The sequence below is a fragment of the Narcine bancroftii genome, chromosome 5, assembly GCF_036971445.1.
Source record: "Narcine bancroftii isolate sNarBan1 chromosome 5, sNarBan1.hap1, whole genome shotgun sequence".
Classification (NCBI taxonomy): Eukaryota; Metazoa; Chordata; class Chondrichthyes; order Torpediniformes; family Narcinidae; genus Narcine; species Narcine bancroftii.
Window position 1 is genome coordinate 63,530,199 of NC_091473.1, and position 19,111 is coordinate 63,549,309.

The following is a 19,111-nucleotide window of genomic DNA, read 5'->3' on the forward strand; positions in this document are numbered from 1 at the left end:
AAGCCTCCTGTCTGGGTGCATCTCTGTGTGGTACAGGAATTGCTTCACCCAAGTTTGCAAGAAAATATAGAGACTCAGACCACTGTACACATTCCCCTCCACTCCATCAACCCCATCTGTAACTCCCACTGCCTGGGAAAAGGAGCCAACATATTGTACGACTCACAGAGCCACTTTCTTCACCCCCCTCCCCCCGATCTTGAAGAAGATTCACAAGTGCGAGATCATGCACCATCAGATTCAAGGACAGTTTCTTCCTTGCCCGTCATCAGATTCCTAAATGGCCACTAAAATAGTAAAGTTATGCTGGCTTTGATCTGTACAAACTGATCTCTCTCTCTCTGAAACTTAGCTCCTTTTGGAGTGTCTTACATGTCATGCTCTGTATGTGTAACTGGTCTGGTCGTACAGCATCCTCTCTCACTGCATCTTGGTGCAATAAATAAACTTGAAATTTGTTGTTTCCTTTAATGGACATATTTGCGTTTGGACACAATGGATAAATTTGACCAACATGTTGGTCAGTCATGAATTGTCAGGTGGGTAATAATGAACATCCAGGATATTATCAAGCAATGGAATGGGCAAAGAGGAGTTGGATTAAACTCAGTGGTCAAAGTTTGAAATGTAACATTTTGGAAGAACAAAGGGAAGCAATATAAGCGAGAGAACAGTGTTCAAAAAAGGGACCAGGAAGAAAGAGATGAGGACCTTTATACCTGTTGAAAATGACAGGGTAGGCTGAGAAAGTGATTTTAAGAAATACAACTGGAATTTTGGTTTCATAAATGATGATAATGAAAGTTTATTGTTATACAAACTCAGTACAATGTACAGATGCATCAAAATTCTTGCCTGCTGTTGGCTACACAAGGACATAAAACACTAACAAAATGCATAAATTAGCACAATGCATTACCAAAAAAAAAGTAAATATGAAAGGATAAGCATTCACATTTGCAGTTAGTGCAAAAAAGATGTGCCATTTCAAAAGTGTGGACAGATCATTGGTGGTCCTGGAGTAGTTTTCTGTTTAGGGTAGCATAGGAAAATTTGAAAGTCTGAGAACGGTTCGAAAAACCTCAAACAAGAAAGTGTGCAGCTGCTGTGATTGAACTTTAATACACCAAAGTACTGAAAAATCCCAACAGGTCACACAGCATTCATAGAAACAAAGATATATAAACGTTTCAGGCCTGAGCCTTTTGTCAAGGTGTGAACAAAATACAGGCAGGCACCTGAATAAAAAGATTAGGCCTGAAAGGCTGTTTATATATCTTTAATCCCTATGAACATTGTGTGACCTGCTGAATTTCTTCAGCACTTTTTTTTAAATATAGAAAACCTGTATTTAATAGAGGTGCCCTCCCTCCTGTCTGAAAGAAGCAGCAAGAAGAGACTGTGACTGGGGGGATGGGGGAGTTATATGATATTGGCTACGTGATGGAGGAAGGGAGCACAAGAAAGCCACAATGAACGTATAAAATACTCTTTGCCTAAAGCAGCACTGTGCCCAACTTTGGGCATAGCACTTTAGGAATGGTGTGTAAACTTCCATGATTTCAGGAATTGGTTGATACTGTTTCATGGATAGGCAGAGGAGGTTGAGGGCTACTGATAGAGGGTATTAAAATTGTGAAGGGTGCAGACAGCGAAAAATTAGGTGGAAATATGCAAGGTCTACTTTGACAGGAAAAATAGGAGTCATTTTTAAATTACGTAGATTGAAAAGGTTTGAGAGGGATCTCCGTGACCTTGTACACAAATCACTTAAAGATATTATGCAGGTTCAGTAAGTAATGAGGAAAGCAAATGTAGGTTGGCCTTTAATATGCAAGGACTGAAGTACAAGGGATAGCTTGCTCCAATTATATTTTTGCCTGGTGAAGCCTCATCTGGAATATGGTCAACAGGTCTAGTCTCCCTTCCTAAGAATGTTCTTCCAAAATGGTTTTTGGGATGACAGGTTTGTTGTATGAGTAGAGATTAAGTACATTTGAGCAGAGACTCTGGAGTTTAGAAAAATGAGATGAACTCATTGAAAAACATAATTCCTGAAACTTGACTGGTTTCTCATAGCTGGGGCATATAGACTCAGCAATCAGATTGTCAAAATAAGTGGATATTTGAATAGCTGGAAGAAAAATCAGAGGGTATATGAACTTGTTTCATCTCTTTGTAAATCATACCATTATTTAAATGAGAATCAGAGGACACAAAGTAATCTTGTAAAGATTTGCAATTATATAGCACCTTTCACTAACCTAAACACAATCCAAGGGGCTTTATGGCAAATGAGGCACTGTACTTTTGAACTGTACATGCTGCTGTCATGTTTGAAATGTGGCAAGCAACGTGTGCACAAAATTCCAAATCAGCAATGTGACAATGACCAGTGAGGTGGCTTTTCCCCAGTGCAGTGAGATCTTGTACCTTCTATCCAAGAGGACAGAAGGCAGTGTGACGACAGTGGAGCCCCTCCCTCAGCTTTGCTGACTTCAGGTCTGTCATGGCCCTTGAAACCACCGCCTCACCAATGAGCAATGACTGACGTTAATGTAGTAAACAGCTCAACAAGTAAAAAGTTATCAGAGTATTTGATGAATGTAGAACATTACACCATACTACAGGCCCTTCAGCCCATGATGGTGTGCTGACATATGTAGACTCACTTCTTATCATTCTAACACTTCCTTACCTCTATTTTTTCAGCCCTCTATTTTTCTTACATCCATGTTCTTACCGATCTAAATTTTTTAAATGTCCCTACTGTAGCAGCCTCCACCACTGCCCCTGGGAATGCATTCCAGGCACTCACTACACTGTGTAAACAAAATCTTAACTCCACTCACCTTAACAGATGTCCTCTGGTCTTGGGCAAAAGATATTCAAAGAGTAAATCCCCTGTTCTGTCAACCTTAGTTTGAGAACTGTAGGTGAACCCTCCCCAAAAAATGTAATTGTAGGCAAATGCTGACCAAGGTTAAAACATACATGTATCAGAATGAACAATGGTATTCTTTATTTTGTCAAATTCCATTCTCGTGATGTGGCCTACACCATGCAGATACTGAATCTCACTGACAAAGGAAGCAACCAAAGCTTCAACTGGCATAAGGAATCTCTGGAGGGTGAGCTTGACTGTCAGTGCTTCATTCCTGCAAAGCTTCCATCAGTGTCTGAACTGCATGACTCTTCAAGACAACACAAAGTCTGATAACCGGATTTGAAATGCAGACCCTGAGAATCTGAAGCTGAACTCAATTTGCTAGAGGAACTCAGTGGGCTGAGCAACATCAGTGGGAGAAAAAGATTGGGTGAGGTTTCGGGTCTAATCCCTTCAAGACAAAGCCTGAAATATTGGCCACTCTTTTCCTCCCATTGATTGACCTGCTGAATTCCTCCATCAACTGTTTTGCACTTTGATCAGATGAAAACTCGCCTTCAAATTCTTTCTCTCCTTTCCTCAGCCACCAACTTCAATTGCTGCCCCTTTCACTGCAGCTACCATTATCCAGTCAACTGGAGGGTAATCCTAATCACACTGAGGTTTACAGGCAGAGCTGAGCACATTTACACCCACTGTCTACACACATGCAGCAGTATAAGCTTGCTGTCTGTAGGGGAAGCTTGTCTGGCCCCCTTTCCCTCAAAGTTCAGGAGCAAATGTCAGCCTTTCTATGCTACATTGATGGAAGCTCATATCCAGTATGTAAATCTGGGAATTCCCTGCAGTTCAGCTGTGCACAGGGTTTGGAGGAGGCGCAGTGCTGGTTAGAGTTTTGGTACAAAGTATTCATGGGCAGAATGGGAAGCCCATGGATCTAACTAGTTTAGTTAAGGAAATAAAGAGCTTGTTATGTGACATTTATTGGCAGTGGACCTGTTTTCTCTGGCTCTCTCTTATAGGAAAAAAGGAGACCCTGGTACAGCGTGACTGCCTAAAGGCACAAGCTGAGTGGAACAGTGTTTTTCTGCAATATGAAGGTACAGATATACCTTGTATAACACAGTTTTGAACAGCATAGGTTTTGATATAATGTAGTTTATAATTTTAATATATTATAACCAAAAATTGTTAAATTTTATTAATATTCCCTTACCAACAGTTGCGCAATAATTTACTGTGTCAGCAAAAATGCTCGCTGCTCAGCTCCGTTCATTCAACTTAACCTGTTTTAGTATCACTGTTTTAGTATCACTCTAAACTGAGCGGGAAGGCCATGGCTGCTTGTTAATATTTTAATTGTGTTGTATAAAAGTGCAAACAATGTGAGCGGAAAAAGAAAATGTGGTGAAGTGATACAGGTGCCGGACCACAGAGAATGCCGGAAATTGACCCCCAAGGGAACCCCCCTAAGTAAACATATCAAAGATAGGTCAAAGCCTAAAACAGGAAATATTACTGTGGGGCGGCACGATTAACGAAGAGGTTAGTGCAATGCCTTTACAGCACCTGTGATCAGGACGTCTGTACAAACTCCTTACAGACAGCACGGGATTCGAACCCCAGTCCCAATCGCTGGAGGAGCTATAAAGGTTGAATCTGCCGCGATCGGGACCAGGGTTCGAGTCCTGTACTGTCTGTAAGAAGTTTGAACTAATGGCGGCAGATTGGAAATGTGCCGGACCACAGAGTGTCGGATAATAAAGGTCCAACCTGTACACATAAATGTAAATGACTAACATTGGAAAAGAAACTGGAAATTATTAAGCAACATAAAGCTGGCGCATCATTTGCTAAAATTTGCTAAAATAGCATGAATGAATTGAACTCTAATCAAGAATAAAGATAAAATTAAAGAACATGGAATGGCAACAGCATCTTGTACGACAAAAGTGATTGTTAGACATAGAAGTTCTTCAATGGAAAATATGGAACACCTTTTAATTCGCATTCAAATGAATTTGATGATGAAACTCTCATTAAAATAAATGATGTATGTGATTATCTTATGGATATAGAACAAATGTCGACAGAAGCATTAGAAATCAGCAAGAATTGCAAAATGCTATTCGATATTATAAAGATATGTATGATAAAAAAAAAAGAATTCCAAACTACATTGTAATAATGCTTTGAACAGTGCAGTTTTTCATAACACTGAACTTGTTTGGAACATATTAATGATGTTAAACCTCAAGGTATCCCTGTACAGTATTCTACCCACAGTCTAAAATCTAACAGGAAAAACATCTTAGCAATGACAATTACAGAGCTCCATCTACAGTGTAAACGTTTACTTTAAACTATTTTGTGTTCATTGTAATAACTTTTTCTTACATAATGAACAATTGTGAATACATTTTTTCCTCTTCCTTTATTTTTTCCTCTCTCTTTTCAGGTATGGTTGTATATTTTATATACTTAGGAAGCTACAGCAAGAATTTCAATGCATCTGTATGTTGTACTTGTACATTTGATAATCATTCAGTCATCTAAAAGGTTGGAGTGGGTAACAGTAGAACAGAGGCATCCATGGTCTATCCAAATTTGTGGGAAAGATGGTTTTATGGTGGGAGACCAAGTGCAACAAGATTTAGTTAAGGTTACTGTGGAGTAACTAACTGAAAACTAGTATTTTGCTCACTTATTAATAAATTCCAATGAGCAGCTCCACCTGCTTATTTTTGGGACTCCTTTTCATTCCATCCTTCTCCACTTCATTCCACATAATTTAAAGAGTATGCTGTACGAGAATTTTGTTGCTGTTCAAATTTATGGGGGCAGAACAATATTTTTGAAGAGCACACATACCTTTGCAGAAAGAGGTGAAAATGCAGAGGCCCAAGGCCAAGAAGTATTTTAATGCAGCTCGTAAATGGCCCAGGTGGTTGTGATCTCACTAGCCCTACCCATTTTGCCTGTGCATAATGAAACAAACTGGGATGGGTCAGCCGGCACACAAATGTGGGACTATCCCTCATTTGAAAGCAATGCAGTCCTAGTTCATTTCTGATGCACTAAACTAAAAAGTAATGGGCTGCACCATATTAGTCCAAAACACCACTTTCAATGGCAACTTGTGGCCGAATTCTACATTTTGCTTCCCAACGACAACCTTCCTGGAGGAGAGTTTAATGCTCAGAGTTTCTACGCTGTGAACCCACACCCCATATGAATGCACTGGATGTCATCATTCATGTTCTGAACCCAATTGTGTTTCCGCACTCCTGTTAAAGGTGATGGGGTTGGAGAAAGTCACAGAGATCAGGGGTTGTCATAGTTGAGTGACTGATTGCTTGCACAGCCTAGCATGACACACAGGTTCTATACTCCAACAGATTTTACTGTTACTGCGACCAATGATTCACACCTCTACAGTGACTGACTGGCACAGGACAGACAAGTGTCTGAAACTGGGGTCTGCTGAACCAGAAGTGTACCCAGGAACTATCTTCACAAACCATCATGGGCAGTGCAGGAGGAATAAGAACTTACCAGAAAGCCAAACGCCTGAATCCCTCTTCCCCCAGTTCAAGGAAAATAATGCATTCTTTTATCTTTTGGGGAAGAGCTTTGGGCGTAACCTTGCACCTTCATGCAGCCCTGCCTAAACCTTTAGACATTTTTGTGAAGAAAAGTAAATCATGGGACATTCAGCAGAAACCCTGCAGGTGAAAAATGCAACAGTGATTGCTAGGAGGAGAGAAGGGCTGCAGACACTCTTCAAACTCAGCAACCAAAGTTCCAGGTCCCGGCCGACTGACCCGCAGATTGTAGGTCCAGAGCATGGAAGGGGCTCTTCTCTCCTTCTCGCCACTCTCTCCTCCTTTTGCACAAACAATTCAGGTCAGAGGCTACCCATTTAGAGAGTAAAAAGCAATATCAGCACCACAACGAGGATGACCAGTAGGACGATGATTCCACACCATTGTCGCCGGTCTGTGGGATGAAGCAAAATATCATTGAAAAAGGTTAATTTTAAAAAAATGTATTATTTTCCTTTGGAACTTCTCCATGGTGGCCCAATTTATGGCAGGTACAAAGAATGCATCATGCAGAGGGAAATATCTTTATGGATAACACTGACTTTTCTCACAGTGTTTTGATTGCCTGGGAAGTGATTTTCCATAATTTTTTTCCCCCCACCTCATCTTGGAATTTGTCTAACTTGTGAAGCCATGAAGTGGAAGTGTGCAATACACAAGCGTGCTGGAGAAACTCAGCAGGTCACGCAGCATCCACAGGAAGGAAAGAATAACCATTGTTTCGGGTCTGGGGCCTTTGTTAGGTGTATGCAAAAACAGGCAGGTGGCTGAATAAAAAGGTGGGGGGATGAGAAGAGGAGGGAGGAAGAGGCAGGAGCAAAGGCTAAGAGGTTTATACAGAAGGGAGAGTAGAACAGAAAAAACTTGTAGAATGTAGAATTCGGCCACAAGTTGCCATTGAAAGTGGCGTTTTGGACTAATATGGTGCAGCCCATTACTTTTTAGTTTAGTGCATCAGAAATGAACTAGGACTGCATTGCTTTCAAATGAGAGGGTCAAGGGTAGCTCTCTGATGGAAGTGAAGTGGGTGGGAAGCTGAAAGAAGAAAATAGGGTATGAAAAAAGAGAGGTGCTTGGTCAGGATGCTACAGCTCAACATGGTTAACAAGAAGCTGGGAGAGGGACTGAGCTGGGAGAGGCAGCATCCATGGGGAGAAATGGACAGTTAACGATTCAGTCAGTCCGAGAAAGGATTCTGACCCCTAACGTTGACCATTTCTCCCCGTGGATGCTGCCTGACCTGTTGAGTCCCTCTAACTTCTCACTGTTTATTCATTGTTGTTCATTTGTTTAAGGTCAGCAACGGGAACAAACAATAAAATTATGGACTGGCAAGTCAATGGTAAGGAAGTGAAAGTAGGGACAGGATTCACTCGCATATGGGCCAAGTGTGGGACTTACTAGGAACTATCAGTGTGGCTTTGTGCAGAGTAGGTAATATTTTATAAACTGATTGGGTTTTTTGAGACAGTGACTAAGATGATTGATATGGGTCGGACTGAGGATGTTGTCCACGTTGACTTCAATAAAGCATTCGACATGGTAGACTGATCCAGAGAATTATGTTGGTAAATTGGTTCCAAAATTGGCTTTGCTGTAGAAGGCAGAGGGTAGTGGGAGAAGGTAGATCTTCTTATCGGATGTCTAAACAGGGATATGGTATTCTTGCTTTCAATGGTTTACACTTTGAGTAGAAAAGTTGGCAGGTCATGTTGCAGCAGTATAAAACGTGGTTTGCTATTCCTGTTACCACATTATAGGGAGGACATGGAGTCTTTGGAGATAGTGCAGAAGAGATTCACCAAGATGTTATGTGGATTGGAAGTAATAGCTACAAGGAGAAGTTAGACAAACATGGATTGGGTTCTTTAGAATGCCTGAGGCTGAGGTGATGACCTAATGTAAAATTATGAAAGGCACAGATAATTAGAGTCTCCGCAGGGTGGAAGTGTCAAGTACTAGAGGGCATGGATTTATAGTGGGGGTGGGGAGGGAGAGTTTAAAGGAGAATTACAAGGCAATTTTTTTTTTCTAGAGAAAGATGCCTGTATTGGGCTCCAGAGTAATGGTTGATAGACAGGCATTTAGACAGATACATGGATATGCAGGAATGGAGGAGTATGGATAGTGCTCAGGTAGAAGAGATTTAGTTTAATTTGGCATCATGTGCAGCAAACATCGTGTGCTGAAAGGTCTGTTTCGATGTTGTACTGTTGCATGCTCTAATTTTGTCCTCTCCCCAATCCCTACCAAGAAAAACAAACGCAGACAATCCAGTTTCTCCTCATAACAAAAATATTCTATCCCAGGCAATATCCCTGTGAATCTCTTCTGCCTTGGATGCAGTCTACGTGACTGATGACTCAGACCCAGATGAATCCCTTCCTCTTAATATCCTGGAACCAAACTGGTAGCTGAAGTGTCGGGTTAAGTATTGGTGTAAATATGGACATCAGTTTCAGGCCCTTGTGTTGTGAGAGCAATGAGGTGGGAGTTTTAAAGGTGAAAAGTTCTGGGACAAAGTTGTGTGGTAGGTATCACCTTTCATCTCCCAGCACCTCCCTCCAATGTTCTTAGTGAGAGTCACTTTTAAACTACAAAGATAATGAGTTTATTGTCATATACATTGTACAATGTACATGTGCACCAAAATTCTTGCAACTTGCAGGCTGAAGGAGAATGCAGGATGCAGGGGAAGTGGGGATGAGAAGGATTATTAGACCTATATTGCCATTTTTGATAATAGCCCTGCACCCCAAGATCACAGTCTGCTGCCACGTTTCGCCATTAGCTCACTACCCTGTTGCAGTCAATCATCCAACCCTAGAAATCATTGCAAGTGCTGCACAGAGCAGTCCTCAACCCACTCACCTTCAGTTGACTTCTCAATGGCCTTATTTCCATTGGATGGTTAGAACTGGGGATATTCATTGATAGTTGTACAATTTCTCAGCAAATGAAGAAAAACATATATGTAAGCAAGACCTGGACAACAGTGAAGCTGTTCACACTACACAACTGCCAAGCAATAGTCAACCAGAATATTGAGACCCACTCTTGATGTTCAATGTCATTACCATCACTGAATCCCCTACAACCAGAATTTATGAGGGTAGATGTCACCAATGGACCAGACAAGATCAGACTTTCATTTTTAATTTAGACATGGTAACAGGCCATTTCAGCCCACGAGTCCATGCTGCCCAATTTACACCCTATTAACCTACACCCCCTGTATGTTTTTGAATGGTGGAAGAAAACCCACACAGACAAAGGGAGAACGTACAAACTCCTTGCAGACAGTGCAGGATTTGAACCCTGGTCCAGATCACTGGTGCTGTAAGGCGTTGCACTAACTGCAACTCTATCCCAGCAGTCCAACAAGAAAGTCTGCAAATGCTGGGGTTAATTACAATGTACAAATGCACTTAATACCTGATGAAGAGCCTAGGTCAGAAACATTGGTTACCTTTTACTTCCTATGACCTACTGAGTTTCTCCAGCATGATTTTGCATGCACCAGACTAGAGTAGCTATACAAGCTGAGTGGCTGTAAAAGAAGGCCAATGTCAGAGCACCCTGTGGAGAGTAGCTCATTCTTTGACACCCAAAGACTTTCCACCATTTGTCAAGGAGCATGAAAGCATTCCCCCTTGATTGTGACATCTGGCCCATGGTGCTGTACTGTGACACCATCTACCAGAAGCACTGCAGTTACTTGCCGGCTACTCTGATATAATTTCCAAAATCTGCAAGCTTTACACTAAGGAGGACAAGGTACATGGGAACACCAGTGCCAGCAAGGTCCCCTGTGAGCCATGAACAATTTATCACCGTTTTAAATCCTGGAACTCCCCTCCTACTCCCTGCACAATTGTAGGAGTACCTTCAGCAGGAGGACTGGGACAATTTATGGCAGATAGTGCAACTCACCACCATCTTCTCAAGAGCAACTAGGAATGGACAACAAATGCTGAATTTGCCAGTAATGGCCACTTCCCAAATAATATTTTTGTAGGGCAACTTTAGTTGTACTCAAGATTAGGTTAACTTGCTAAATTTTCTCTGTATTTTACTGCACATGACAGTAAAAAAACCAAATAAATGCACATATTATCATAAAGCATCATGAAAGGCTTAGACAGGATAGAGAGTCCATCTTTTCTCCAGGATAAAAATATCATATAGAGGAGATACATGTTCAAGGAGAGCGGAGAGAAGTTTAAAAGAGATACAAGGGGTATGTTGTTTTCCACAGAGTGGTGGGTGCCTGGAGCAGGCTGTCTGGGTTAATGGTGGAAGCAGAAATGACAGGAGCATTTAAGAGGCTTCTAGATAAGACACATTAACATGCAGGGATTAGGGATATATGCATCATTTCAGGCAGCAGAGTTTTAGCTTAATTTGGCATTTTGTTCCACGCAGATATTGTGGGCCAAAGAGCCTGTTCCTGTTCTGTATGGTTCTTTGTTCTAATACTTATAAGGTCAGCAAATACTTGGACTCCTGCAGTAGTAATTATTCTAAGTCCACAGTGGAGCTAGATTCTTATTTTATTCCCGTTCCTGTTTTCCTGGAGCTTAATGTCAGTACTTCAGTGCAGATTCTGGTCATTCCTCACTCCCCTTATTTTACGTCTTAATCCTTCCTCCCCCCCTCCCCCCTCCCCCCTCCCCCCCAACCCCCCCCCACCCACCCACCACCAATTCACCGGCCACATCCAAGAGCTGGTGGAATATTGATCCCCAGAAGCCAAATCAGTCCAGAATAATTTTGTATAAGTGACTGTCCTCTGCACAGACCTCACAGATAGAGACAGCAGGTAGTGCAGTCAGGGAGACACTGCCATGCCTTGCCACACAATTCACAGGCACTTGTCAGTGGCCAGGAATGGAAACTTCAGTTGGACATTCTCCCCAATCAAGCTTATAACATTGCCACATGACATGTTGCTCCTGAGGGCATTGTTCAACCAATATATACAAAATTCTATTCTTGGTCAGTCTTTGTTACCAGGATCTAGTGCCACACACCCCTGTTTACATCGATATTTAGTGCAATTTGTAGCTAAGGCAAGTTTCTCAGGGATTTAACAATGAATGAGTCAGGTGCCAGGCAGGAAGCAAACACACACACATCCTGGTGTCATTTCCTAGCAAACAACCACCCCCATACTTCCTGTTCCATTCTACAACTTCCTGCAGACTGACGTTCTGTTTTGTGAATCAAAACTCCCACCATATTTAGGTACAACCAACCAGATGGCTATATATTTAGAGTGAGTGGATACCTCAGAGGGCTCCACTATCAGAAATCTGGGCAGCCCAAAATAAATATTAATATATATTAAATTCATATTAATCAGTTTACTTCTCAGAAAATGAGTTTGAAAATACACAGATCATGAACCTTGCATAAATTAATGGTGCCTGTTTTAATTGGAGGAAATTTCCTTTCTGTCTTAGTAATAAGCAACATCCTTGCTAGGATTTTACTTCTCCATTTCCATTGTTTGACTTCCTATAAAGGATGGGGGAGGGAAAATGTTCAGCAAGATAGGCAGCCCCTGTGAAGAGAGAAACAGATTTCACATCAACAGATGGGTGTTACCTCATCAGCACTAGAAAATCTAAAAAATGTGTGTTAAAGTGCGGAATGCCAGAGGAGATGATTGAGGAAGGTACTATTGCAATGTTTAAGAAAAACATTGGACAGATACAGGGATAGTCTGGGGTTAGAGGGATATGGGTCAGATGCAGGCAGGTGGGACATTTTGGTCAACGTGAGCAAGTTAGGCTGAAGGGAGTTTCCACTATGTAAATACAATGCATTTAGTAGATGCAGCTATTGTGCGTAAACTGAGGAAGAAACCAACATTTAATTCGATAGATGAAAGGTCAGTCCTGCTCTGCTTTACGCTTGGCGGTACTGGTGTCCCATACCAGACCATGATGCAGCAAGTCAGCACATTTTCCGTCGCACATCTGTAGAAATTTGCCAGGATTTTTGATGTCATACCAAACCTCCGCAAACTCCTGAGAAAGTAGATGTGCTGACGTGCTTTCTTCACAATGCATTAGTGTGTTTGGTCCAGGAAAGATCCTCCGAGATAGTAACAACCAAGAACTTAAATTTGCTCTCCTATCCAACTATGATCCCCAAATAATCACTGGATCAAACACCTCTGGTTTTCCCCTTCCTGAAGTCAGCAATCAGCTCCTTGGTTTTGGTGACATTTAGTGTGACGTTGTTGTTGATGCACCATCTTTGATGCCTATCTTTCTTTGAGATGGTGACAGGTAAAATAGATGGGGGAGAGCCAGTGGATGTGGTGTACCTGGACTTCCAAAAGGCCTTCGATAAGGTCCCGCAAAAATGACTGGCTTCCAAAATCAAGGCTCATGGGATTGGGGGCAAAGTATTGATGTGGATTGAGAACTGGCTGGCAAGTAGAAGACAGAGAGTTGGGATAAATGGTTCATTTTCTGAGTGGCAGGCGGTGACCAGTGGGGTGCCACAGGGATCTGTACTGGGACCCCAGCTGTTCACAATTTACATTAATGATCTGGATGAGGGGATTGGATGTAATATCTCCAAATTTGCAGATGACACTAAGTTAGGAGGGGTTGTGTGCACGGAAGAGGGGGTCAGGAAGCTCCAGTGTGATTTGGATAAATTGAGGGACTGGGCAGATACATGGCAAATGCACTACAATGTGGATAAATGTGAGGTTATCCACTTTGGTAATACAAACCAGAGGGCAGATTACTATTTGAATGGCAATAGATTAAGAGATGGGGAAGTGCAGAGGGACCTAGGGGTACTTGAACACCAGTCTCTGAAGGCGAGCATGCAGGTACAGCAGCAGTTAAAAAGGCAAATGGTATGTTGGCCTTCATATCAAGAGGGTTTGAGAATAGGAACAAGGATACCTTACTGCAGCTGTACAGGGCCTTGGTGAGATTACACCTGGAGTTTTGTGTGCAGTTTTGGACACCTTATCTAAGGAAGGATGTTCTTGCAATGGAGGGAGTGCAGAGGCAATTCACCAGGCTGATACCTGGAATGGCAGGAATGACTTATGAGGAAAGATTGCGCAAATTGGGATTGTACTCGCTGGAGTTTAGAAGATTGAGAGGGGATCTCATAGAGACATATAAAATTCTGGCAGGACTGGACAGAATGGATGCAGATGGGATGTTTCAAATGATGGGAAAATCCAGAACCCGGGGCCATAGTTTGAGGATAATAGGCAAACCATTTAGGACCGAGATGAGAAGGAATTTCTTTACCCAGAAGGTGGTGAATCTGTGGAATTCATTGCCACAGAGGGCAGTAGTGGCAGGTTCATTAAATATATTTAAGAGGGAATTAGATATATTTCTTCAGTATAAGGGTATTAAAGGTTACGGAGAGAAGGCGGGGACAGGGTACTGAACATTAAGATCAGCCATGATCTCGTTGAATGGCGGAGCAGGCTCGAAGGGTCGAATAACCTACTCCTGCTCCTATCTTCTATGTTTCTATTCAGCCAAGTGTTCAACCTCTCTCCTGTATGTTGACCCATTGCCTCTTTTTATACCAACCACTACCGTGATATCAAAAGCGAATTTGTAGATGGTGCTATTGTCGTACCGAGCCACACAAAAATAGGTGTAAAGCAAGTAGAGCAGGGGATAAGAACGTAGCCCTGTGTTGCTCTGGTACTGATGGAGATTTTGGAGATGTTCTTACCAATCCTCACTGATTGTGGTCTGGAGGTGAGGAAATCAAGCATCCAATTAATGGTGAGATTCAACACTTTGATGGTAGAGGACTTGGCTATGAATGCCATTGAATATCAAGTATAGATGATTAGACCCTCTTTCATTGGAGATGATCAATTCCCAACATTTCTGCAAGGTGACCATCACTACCACTTATCAGCCCATGCCAGAATATTCTACAGGCTTTGCTGCATTAAGACATGGACTGCTTCATTTGCTGAGGAGCTTTGAATAGATCTGAACAAAGTACAATCATTATTTAATATTCCCTCCATCTTATAATAGAAGGGAGACCATTGATTAAATAGTTGAAGGTGATTGGCACCAGGATGTTATTCTGAGAAGATCCCACTGTGAAGTACTTGGGCTGGGATAATTCACCATCAAATCCCAAAATGACCTTCCTTTGCACAAGATGTAATTCCCAGCATTTGAAGTATTTTCCCTTCATTACTTGTTAGTTTCACCAAGGTGCCTTCATAGTATAGCCCTTCAGTCCATAATGTCTGCACTGAACATGATGCCAAATTAAACCAAATCTCTCCACTCTTCTCCTTGTGTATTCATGTGCCCATCCAAAAGCTTCTGACACCACTATTGTATCATGATACCACACTTGGTAAAATGGTGCCTTTTACAGCCACCTGTACTTTACCTCTGGACTTTGTTCCAAGTTCAGACTAAGCCTGCAATGAGGTGTGAAGCCAAGCAAAACCCAAAATGGACCCAAACATTGACAGAAACTGTCTTAATTCCTTCTGAGATGTCATCTCCATGGCCCTTCACTCAGCCTCAGAATACCTCGATGCCAAGGAACCCTGTGTTAAACTATTGTTCATAGACTACAGGTTTGTCCAGAGCAAACTCATTCCAAAACTTTGCCACTGGATCCTTGACTTGCTGTTTAACAATCTGTGAAAATGCTCTACAATTGTATTCAACACTCCTCAGTCCCATGCTCTAATCCCTCTAGGCCCATGACTGTACAGCTATATACTGTTCTAACTCCATTTTCAAATTAGCTGACAACACCATAGTTGTATCTTTATCTCCCTATGGGCCAAATGTTTAACCAGAGGTAGATTTTAAGAAGGAGAGTTAAAGATTCCAACGTCAGGTAAATCTACCACAATCCAGTTCCACTGTTTCCACTTTCCTTTACTTGCTCATGTCTCACTTTTCCCTTTAAACTTTCCTTTCATCTCCCACCCCACCAGTCTCCTACTTTATCCACTTCCAATATCACATCCCCTCCCCCTCCCAACCTTATCTCCTCTTCCCACTGTTGTCTCAATAAAGAGCCCTGACTCAAAATGCTAACTGACCATTTCTCCCATGAATGCTGCCCAAGCCACTGTTCCTCCAGCTTCTCTCTGTTCACTCAGGATTCCAGCACCTGCTGCCTCTGTTCGATATTACATGATCCTTCCTATCTAAAACATCATCCCTAATGTTCTCTCTCCATCGATACAGAGTCGCAATCCCCTTCCAGTATTTAGTCAGATTTACAACATTGGCATTAGTTTTGTCACATAATTATCACCATTGTTATTGCCTTTAATTTATAAACAAACCCAGATGGTTTAATTCTGTACAATGTAGGCAAGTATACTTGGATGGAATTAGTGAAAAACTTCCATAATTTCAACATATTAAATAATTCCCCTCTCAGTTTCTCTTTCAAGAGAGGAAAACATTCCTGTGTCGTTCCTTGGGCTTTAGGTCAAAGAACACTGATTAAACTTGTGCCCTTCAGTCTGCAGGGAAAGCTACCTTCCTCAAACTTACCACTGGTCATGTGGGACACTTTGGCTAGCTTCTTCATCACATTATCCATCCGTGATTGTGTGCTTTCCATTTCATAGGAGAACTCGTCAAGCATACTATGAGAGAGCAGAGCTTACATGAAACTTTAAACTGAGGAGCAGGGTCCAATTTCACTAAATATACAGAACTTGTTACTGGCTCCACTTAACATAAAATTTTCCAGTTTTCTCTCAGATGAGGAACACAGTTAGACATAAGATGACTGTTCTAAAAATAAAGCTTAATACAAAAAAGTGCTGGAGAAACTCAGCTGGTCATGCAGCAATTTTTATAGCAAAGCTACATAACCAACGTTTCAGGCCTGAGCGCTTCGTCAAGGTATGAGCAGGTGACTAAAAAAAATGGTGGGTGGAGGGATAGGGGAGGAGTACAGACCCACAGGCAAGAGGTCATAGGTGGATATGGATGGGAGGGCAGAAGGGGAAATGCTGGGAAGTGAGAGAAGGGATAGTTCACTGAATGGAGAGGGAGGGGGTAGGGAGCTGGAGAGGCCTAACAGAAACTAGAAAATCAATATTGGAGAATGCTCAGACAGAATATAGGGTGTTGTTCCTCCAATTTGCAGGTGGCTTCAGTTTGGCAATAGACGAGGTCATGGATAAACATGTTGGTGTGGGAGTGGGGTGCAGAATTGAAAAGGTTGGCCACTGGGAGGTACCCTGAATAGTGATGAGGGAAGAGGTGTGGGTGCAAGTGAAGCAATTCCTGCAGTCACAGGGGTCAAGGGAGCAATTAGTGGGAAGGGATGAGTGGTTGAGCGAGTCACAGAGAGAACGGTTCCCATGAAAGGGGAGAGGGAAAGATGTGTCTGGTGGCGGGATCACATTGTAGGCAGAAACTATGGAGGATAATATGTTGGATGCGGATTCTGGACTCCAAATTGTCTTTCCAAGTGAATCAACACTTCACTTGTGATTCCACATGGGTCAATTTCTGCATCTGGTGCTCCTGATGTGACCCCCTCTACATCCAAAAAACTGGACATAGACTGGCAAATCATTTCGTTGAGCACCTTTGCTCTGTCCGCAGTTGAAGAAACTCCATAGTCTCATGCACTGCCAAACCGAGGCCACCCACAAATTGAAGGAACAACACTTAATATTCTGTCTGAGCACTCCCCAACAGACGGTATTAACATTGACTTCTCTGGTTTCTGTTAGGCTCCTGTTGTGTGTGTGGTGTGTGTGTGTGTGTGTGTGTGTGTGTGTGTGTGTGTGTGTGTGTGTGTGTGTGTGTGTGTGTGTGTGTGTGTGTGTGTGTGTGTGTGTGTGTCTCTCTCTCTCCCAATCCTTCTTCATTCAGAGAGCTATCCCCTCCTCCCCTGTCGCTTTCCAGCTTTTTGCTCCTGCCATTCTGCCAATATACCCCTATGACCTCTTGCCTTTAGGCCTGTGCTCCTCCCCCCATCATTTTATTCAGGTGCCTGTCTACTTTTTGCTTATACTTTGATGAAGGACTCACGCCTGAAATGTTTATGTATCTTTGCCATAAAGAATGCTATATGATCTGCTGAGTTCTCCAGCACTTTTGTGAATTAAGCTACAATCACAGTGTCTGCAGACTTCCTTGTTTGACTAAAAGTTACTGTGACTTCTTCCCTAGTAATACTCCCACCACTATACACATTCCTTTCCCTCCAAACAGATAGACCACAGAACAGTACAGCACAGGAACAGGCCATTCAGCACACATGTCTATGCTGAACATGATGTTCAAATGAAACTAAAACTGCTGATTGCACCTGGTAGATATCCCTCTGTTCCCTTCATACTTGTGTGTCTACCTTGAAGCCTCTTAAACATTATTATTGTATTTGTTTTCACCATTACCTTTGGCAGCCCGTTCCAGGCACCCACCACACTCTGTGTAAAATATTTGCCCGCACAACTCCCTCCCCTTCACCATAATTAGTGTGTGATGTTTTTACCCTGGGGAAGAGATTCTTAATGCCCATCTGATCACTGCCTCTCATAATTTTATAAACTATCAAATCTCTGACACTTCAGAGAAAACAACCTGAATTTGTCCAACCTCTCCCCATAGCTCACATCCTCTAATGCCAGCAACATTTTGGTAAACCTCTCCTGTACCTTTTCACAAGCTACCACATCCTTCCTATAATGGGACAACTAGAATCGCATACAGTATTCCTAGTGTGGCCAAACCAAACTTTTATTATAGTTGCAACATGATATCCCTACTTTAATAGCCCATGACCTACCCAATAAAAGCAAGCATACCAATGCTTTACTACCCTGTCTACTTGTGTGGTCATTTCCATGAGCTGTGGACCAGATCCATCTACACATCAATACCTTTAAGTGCCCACCCATTAATCAGCCATGTTTCCATTACATTTGCCCTTCCAAGGTGCAACATCTCACACTTGTCTGGATTAAACTCCATATTTCATTTCTCTGTCCATATCTGTAACTGATCTATATCCCGTTGTATTCTTTGATAATTCCTGTATACTGTCCAAAGTTCCAACTTTTTTTAATGTCTTCAAACTTACGAATCCACCCATTTACTTTTTCATCCAAGTCATTCACATACTGTAATCACAGACCACTGGGGTTGCAACACCAATCCTTGCTGGATATCACTTGACACAGACCTCCAACTCAAATACATTCTTGCACCACGACCCTCTATCTGCTATGAGTCAGCCAATTTTGTATCCAAACTATCAAATTTCCATGGATCCCATGCACCTTCTAAATCAGTCTACCATGTGGGACCTTGTCAAAGACTTTACTAAAGACCATGCAGATAACATCCACACCACTAATCTCATCAACCATCTTTATCACCGTCTCAAAAAAAATCCACCAAATTGGTGACATGACCTGCCCCTCACAAAACCTTGTTGACCGTCTCCAACCTGACCAGAACTTTCCAAATGTGCAAAAATCCTATCCCAATGTTTCCTTTCCAATGGTTTCCCTACCACTGATGTTAGGCTCACTGGCCTATAATTTCCCAGATTATCCTTTTTTGAGTGAAAGGTAGAGCATTGGCCACTC

At 42.1% G+C, this 19,111-nt stretch overlaps 2 protein-coding genes across 4 annotated transcripts in view; one reads left to right on the plus strand and one right to left on the minus strand.

Moving 5' to 3' along the window:
* kiaa1614 (KIAA1614 ortholog) overlaps positions 1-19,111 on the plus strand; it is a 170,323-nt gene that overhangs the window by 145,125 nt on the left and 6,087 nt on the right. For both annotated transcript variants that reach the window (XM_069937605.1, XM_069937602.1), the window contains exon 6: positions 3,910-3,987. The gene's annotated coding sequence lies outside the window, so the exon portion shown is untranslated. The remainder of the gene's footprint in view (positions 1-3,909; positions 3,988-19,111) is intronic.
* LOC138763447 (syntaxin-6-like) overlaps positions 790-19,111 on the minus strand; it is a 48,215-nt gene continuing 29,893 nt past the window's right edge. Inside the window, exons 8-9 of one of the 2 annotated variants that reach the window (XM_069937609.1) lie at positions 16,047-16,141; positions 790-6,886 (exon numbers count right to left, since the gene is read on the minus strand). In XM_069937609.1, coding sequence (XP_069793710.1) covers positions 6,810-6,886; positions 16,047-16,141 — 172 coding nt within the window. In that variant the 3' untranslated portion in view covers positions 790-6,809. Of the gene's footprint in view, positions 6,887-11,843; positions 12,059-16,046; positions 16,142-19,111 lie in introns of those variants that run through there. The other variant, XM_069937608.1, reaches the window with a different exon arrangement.